This window comes from Solanum lycopersicum, chromosome 12 (assembly GCF_036512215.1).
Source record: "Solanum lycopersicum chromosome 12, SLM_r2.1".
Lineage (NCBI taxonomy): Eukaryota > Viridiplantae > Streptophyta > Magnoliopsida > Solanales > Solanaceae > Solanum > Solanum lycopersicum.
Genome location: NC_090811.1, coordinates 54710301 through 54716980, shown reverse-complemented (window position 1 = coordinate 54716980; position 6680 = coordinate 54710301). Strand labels below are relative to the sequence as shown.

The window sequence follows — 6680 nt, the reverse complement described above, 5'->3', positions numbered from 1 at the left end:
TAATCTTATTTTTTTCTCAAATAAAATAACTAGCTTTAATTTCATTCCAATATAATTTATTAATCATTCAAAAAAGAGCAATATTTCTTCAAAAACGGAATAAATGAGTGAACCAGCACCGAAAGGTGTGCGTTAGTGAACGAACAACAGAAGATAGAACTCAAAGAAACAAAACAAAAATAAAAATAGTACATAGCAAAGAAAAGAACAAAAATATTATAAAATCATTCAAAAGCCCAAGCATTCTCTCTACAGACCTTTTCCTCTACCAATGGAGTATAATCATTCGAAATATCAAATACATCACGTATCTCCTCTGTTTTTTTTTATGTAAGCCTATCAACAGATTCTTGGATTATTACCTCCTTGATCTTCTTATCATCAAGAAAATTAGTAGCTAGGAGAACATCAAATAATTCTATCGGGCTCATCTTCTAGAAATCCTGATCAAAATTGTTTAACTAATATTCGGTAACACCTTTCTCAGAGTGTGTCTTCCAATTTTTGACCACTTTGGTAATTGTTTTGCCATCAATGTTACACAATGGGATGACATTACAAGTACAATCCACATCTTGTACTATGTTCTTGATGACTTCTAACGTCAGTACTACAAACTTGTCGAGTTTGAATTTTTCACTATCACTAGTCTTGAAAGTTATGAGATTTTTTGAAGACATGAAAATAATATATAAAGAGGTATGAATGAATTATTTCAATACATGAGACTAGCTTTGTCTTATAGTGTACTAGGATTTTAATTACTTTTCAAAGTTGTGGTAGGAATATGTAAGGCAAAATATTACATAGACCAAAATTTATTATTTTTCTTTTTGAAGTTGAATTAATATATTTTTCAAAATGTACATATTCTGTATTAAATTATCTTTTTAATGATATAATTTAAAGTGACAAGAAAAGTTCTAAACTCATTGTTTCTTTTATCATCTAATTTCCAAAGTTGTTTCTTTTATGTTTTTAATTACTTTCAAAAGTGGTGATAGAAATATAGAAAAATATTATATAGACCAAAATTCATTTATTTTTTCCTTTTTTTAAAGTTTGATTGATTTGCTTTGAAAAATTTACATTTTTTATCTTAAATTATTATGTTAATGAAATAATTTTAAGTCGTTCTGTTTGACAACATTTTAAACAAATGTAGTAGAAAGACTAAAACAATAAACTGTGCATTTATTAATTTATTGATTATGTCTATGTCTACTCAGATCTTCTTCGGGCAGTTGGTTATGTCAATGAATTATTCCGAGTAAATAATATATCTAAAGACTAGAAATATATAATGAACTAATATTATCATAAGACTAAGAATGTTTTGTAGAGATTTGAATGAGAAGTGCCACGACCCAAGTCTACGCCTTGACATTGCCGGTGATGTGCTCTGGTTTCACGGTGCTTTTAATGCTTTTTTCATATGATTGGTGTGTGTCTCGAGCCTTTTATATAAAAGTTTTTATATGTTTTTATTTTTGTTTTGTAGGTAAGGTGTCCAAACCAAAACGCAAAAGCCAATTGAGATTTAGTACAGAGGTGACCCACAATGGACATCGACTGCCCATCGATAGAGATGGTGACCGTCGACTAAAAGTTAAAGATTCTAGAGAAACTCGGGAAATCTTACCGAGTGTGGGGCAACGGCTGAATCGTGTATCAGATCAGAGAAAGTCCAGTACCCAAAGTTGAAGAAAGTTTAAGTATTGAAAGACGGCAGGCATCAACGGATCATAGACGCATCGACGGGATGTGTTGTTTGTCCCAACATTGAATCACAGTAGATGCTAGTTGAAGATGAAAATAAGTTGATAAGTCTGGACTTACGGAGGCAGTCGATGGTTCGTCATTTCATTGACGGACCGTCTATGGGGTCGTCGATTGAAGCCGCGTTTTATTTGAATTTCTTTAAATTTAGGATAATATTTTCTATAAATAGTGTGTAAAACCTAATTTTTGTGTTGGATTTTACTACTACTTTTCCTAGTTTGTTTTTGGAAATTGGTTTTTACAACTTTAGCATTAATTCAAATTTCCGAATTTGGTTTTCAAGTGAATTCTTATTGTTTCAAGTTGAATTTATGGATTTCTTCGAATATTTAAAGTAAGTTCATGATTTATTTTTTATCTAATATGAATTGTGTGCTTCTATGCATGGGTAAATAAATCCACAACTAGGTTTGTGGGAACCATGGGTGAGTAACAAAGTAAACCTAGCTTAATAACATTTCTCAAATAGGATATTGATTGTTTCGCTCAGAAGTCCCTCTAACGAGTGCACACGTTAGAAATTGCCTATTGCTACTTGCCGGACCAAGGTGGTAGTTAATAGAAAAAATATTATCAACATAGATTTAGTGAGATACTATCTATAGGCTAGTTTCAATTGGTGCAAAGTAATAACTAATTCATACATCGAATATGATGCTTAATATGAAGTAAACGTAAGGATTAGTAACTTAGATACACGTACCCAAACCAAGGTACGGGGTCAAATTCTCTAAATGCCGAAACAAGGATGTAGAGATATCTAACTTATCATTTGCATGCACAACACTAGGGAAGAATTGTTATAGTTAGGAATACAGCATTATGCATATATGGGTAACACTTACAACCTAGTTCTTTTACAACTTGATAAACACCAAAGATTTACTCCTGCTACTAGTTTTACTTAGAAATATTAAAAGACTTTTGTTTGGCAAACCCTCCCCCCCCCTTTTTACCTATTTTCAGAAAGGAGTTGACTAAATGAAAGTAATCGTACATTGAAGTTAAGTCTAAACCATTTTCCTTGTGGGATCGACCCCAACCTAATAGTTGGGTTCTTTACTTCATACGGCCGCTTATACTTCTTTAGTGAGGTGTAATTTGAGCGTATCAAATTTTGAAACTACTACCGGGGAAAGTTGCTTTTAGATTAACTTTAACAATATTATCGAATTTTAGTCAACAATTTCCTAATTTTTCTTTTTTCTTTTGTTTTTGTTTCTCTCAAGTCTAGCTCTAGTGTATACCAAGTACACGGAGCCGAGAAGAACCAATACTTCCATTAGACCCTGAACTTAATAGGACACTCCGAATCAAGTGGTGGTGGAAAATCCAATTAATGATGCTTTAAGGATGCAACCTCCAGCCCCACACCCTGAAGAGTTCTATTGGGGAAACGTCAATATCACTAACTTTGATGGGCCTTTTGTCCTATATCCTCTACCGCCTGGGCTCACATTTGTGGTAATTAGTAGTCTGATGAAGATTCTCACTGCGAGGGTTTTATTTTCAGAGCTACTATCTGAGGATCCCCATGCTCAAATAGCCAAATTGAGGTCAGTGTGCAAGAGTTGTATGGGGAGGCAAGACTTAGATGTGTTCCTAGCACGGTACTACCTTGTGTCCAAAAAGCTTAACCAAAAAGATATAGTGAACAACTTTGTGGCACTACCTCGGGAGTTTGTAAGTAGCTCTTGGGAGAGATTTACTGCATATAAGACAGGTGTCCCAAGCTACCACATTGATGATGTCGTTTAAAAAGTACTGATATCGGGGACATGATGAAAATAATAAGGAAGTGCTTGATACTATTGCGGGTTGTTCTTATGGTAATTGCATATATGAATAGACCATATAGAAGTTGGAGAAAATCTCTCGCAACAATAAATATTGGAGTACTAGAAAGTCGGATACTGGAAGAAACACCTTTGTAGTGCAAACTACATACAATCCGGCCACAAATAGGTTTGTATTGGAACATATCACTGGAGGTGCAGAAAAGGTAAATGCGGTGAATTACTTGACTAAACCACCACTGCAAGTGGATGACTACAATTATGAAGAGGATGGTTACATCGTAAACAATCAGACGAGGGGTTTCCGTCTGAATTCCCAAGGCTCTAATCAGGAGAATTGGTGTCAAGGTCAAGAAAATCAAGGTCATAACTATGGGAATTACAACAGAGAGGCCAGTATATTCGAGATGGAAACTAGAACTGCAATAACAACTTCAACCTTGGTAACTATAGTTAAAGAAATGATCAAAGTTTGCCGTATGTTCCTCTTCATAATCGAAAAGATGCTCTTAAGAATTGTGGAGATAGTATGGCGCAAGTTGAAGATATGTTATAGAAGATGACGAGAATGTTTGATGCTAGTAATGAGCACAACATGAAATTGAGAGGTGATTTGGCTAATACTGGGCAAAAGGTGGATGCACATGCAATCTCTATTATGCATCTTGAGTAATAAATGGCCCAATTGTCCACTAATTTGAACCCATGACAACCGGGCACTCTTTGTAGCAATACCATTCAAAATCCTAAAAATAATGGACATTGCATGTCAGTCACTACTCTGGGAGGTAAACAAACTATTGATCTACCTATGTCGTTTGTGGTAAAAGATGAGATAAAAAAAGATGAAGAGATGGTAGAAACTAGTGGTGAATTGGCAGACAGAGTGAAGAAAGAAGCAGAGGTACCCCAGAAAGTGGTTCCCATGCCTAACAACCACCGCATTCCCTCAGAGATTGGTGTTACTGAGGATGGTAAATATTGGCGTTTCATCACTATGTTGAATCAACTTTCCATCAATGTTCCTTTTAGTGAATCTTTGAATCAAATACCCGCTTATGGCGAGTTCATGAAATATATTGTTACAAAGAAGAGATCAGTAAGTTTTGAGGATGATGACCGAATACAATATTATAGTGATATCGCTACAAGGTCTCTTTTGCAGAAGAAGGAAGATCCGAACGCTTTCACTATTCCATGTACCATCAGGTTACGACACTATTTTAAAGCATTATATGATTTAGGTGCAAACATAAATCTCATGCCTCTTTCCATTTATAAGAAATTGGGTTTGGGTGACCCAACGCCCAATGCAATGCGATTATTGACGGCCGATGGAATAGTGAAGAGGCCAATTGGGATACTCCATGATGTGATCACAAATGTGTAGTCTTTTATATTTCTGGCCAATTTTGTGAGTCTTGACTGTGAGGTGGATTTGAGGTCCTTATTATTCTTGGGAGGCCGTTCCCTGCAAATGGTCACATATAGGTTAATATGGAGAAAGGGCAGATGAAGTTTAAATTGAACAATGAATAAGAAACATTTAACATTTGTAGATACATGAAGTAGAGTGCTGATGTCCAAACAGTATCCTTTATATCCTACATGGTTTAGAGTACGTCTGAGGTACAAATCAAAGAGTGCCTTGGTGTTGGGACACTAGTGCAGTGATCATGAATTTTGATGATGATGGTATTGAATATTATGGGTTTTTGGTTACGACACTTTAATGAGGAAACTATCGGTCCAAACCAATGAAATTGGTGTTCGATATGAAGCATCATAAGTCTCCACCCTCGAGACAATATATTGAGGAGGCCCCAAAATTAGAGCTTAAGGCTCTACCAATTCATATGAGGTATGTATTCTTGGGTAGAGTTAACAATTTTCTAGTAATCATTGCATCTGATTTGAATGTTCACCGAGTAGAGTGTTTGGTGAAAATTTCGAAGTGGTTCAAACGAGCCATTGGTTGGACTATTGCATACATTATTGGGATCTCTCCCGGCAATTGTTCACACAAAATTCAACTCATGCTCGATCACAAGCAAAGTATTGAGCACTAGACATGGTTGAATCAACCTATACAAAAGGTAGTGAAGGAGGAGATCATTAAGTTGTTGGATGCCAGAGTCATATATACTATTCCAGATAGAAGTTGGGTATGCCCTGTTCGGTGTGTTCCCAAAAATGAAGGAATGACAGTAGTTCCCAATAAGAGGGACGAGTTTGTTTCAATGAGTCCGGTGACTCGAAGGAGAGTTTGTATGGATTACCTTAAACTGAATGCATCGACTAAGAAGGACCATTTCTCTATGTCCTTCATAGACCAGATGTAAGATAGACTCGCAGGAAAAGGATGGTATTGCTTTCTTGATGGCTATTCGGGTTATAATTAAATTTCTATAGCCCCGAATGATCAAGAGAAGACCAACTTTACTTAACATTATGGAACATTTCAAATTCAAGATGATATCGTTTGGGTTATGTAATGCACCGGCCACTTCCAGAGATGTATGATGTCGATATTCTCTAATAGGATGGAGGACACTATTTAGTTGTTTATGGATGAATATTCAGTGGTTGCAAACACATTTGATCGCTGTTTGAGTTTTTGAGGTTCTCAAAAGATGTGATGATTGCAATCTTGTGCTAAATGTAAATTTATCGTGAAAGAAGGTATAGTATTGGGCCATCGCATCTCGGAGGACGGGATAGAGTTTGATCGAGCGAATGTTGAAGTACACAAGAGCTTCTTACGGTGGTATTTTCATTCAAAAAATTTTGCTCTTATTTATTTTGGACAAGAGTCATAGGCAATACTGACCACTGCGCATTGAGGTATTTGATGGCAAAGAAGGATGTGAAACAAAGGTTGATTATATGAATGCTACTATTGCAAGAGTTTGATATTCAGGTGAAAGATAGAAAAGGGACTGAAAATCAAGTTGCCGATCACTTTTCCAAATTGGAGGATGAAGCTATGCCAGAGTTGGGTGAAAAGTTGAAATGGATGATACCTTCCCTGATGCGCATGTCTTGGCAGCTTCTCATGACTTGGTTTCATGGTTTACCGATTTTGCAAATTATATGGCCAGT

General features: G+C 35.8%; 1 protein-coding gene across 1 annotated transcript; it reads left to right on the top strand.

Annotated features, from left to right (window-relative positions):
• Positions 1-4389: 4389 nt before the first annotated feature.
• On the top strand, positions 4390-4968 carry LOC138340440 (uncharacterized). Its single transcript, XM_069292165.1, has one exon. The coding sequence runs from the start codon at positions 4390-4392 to the stop codon at positions 4966-4968; it is 579 nt and encodes a 192-aa protein (XP_069148266.1).
• The last annotated feature ends 1712 nt before the right edge of the window (positions 4969-6680 follow it).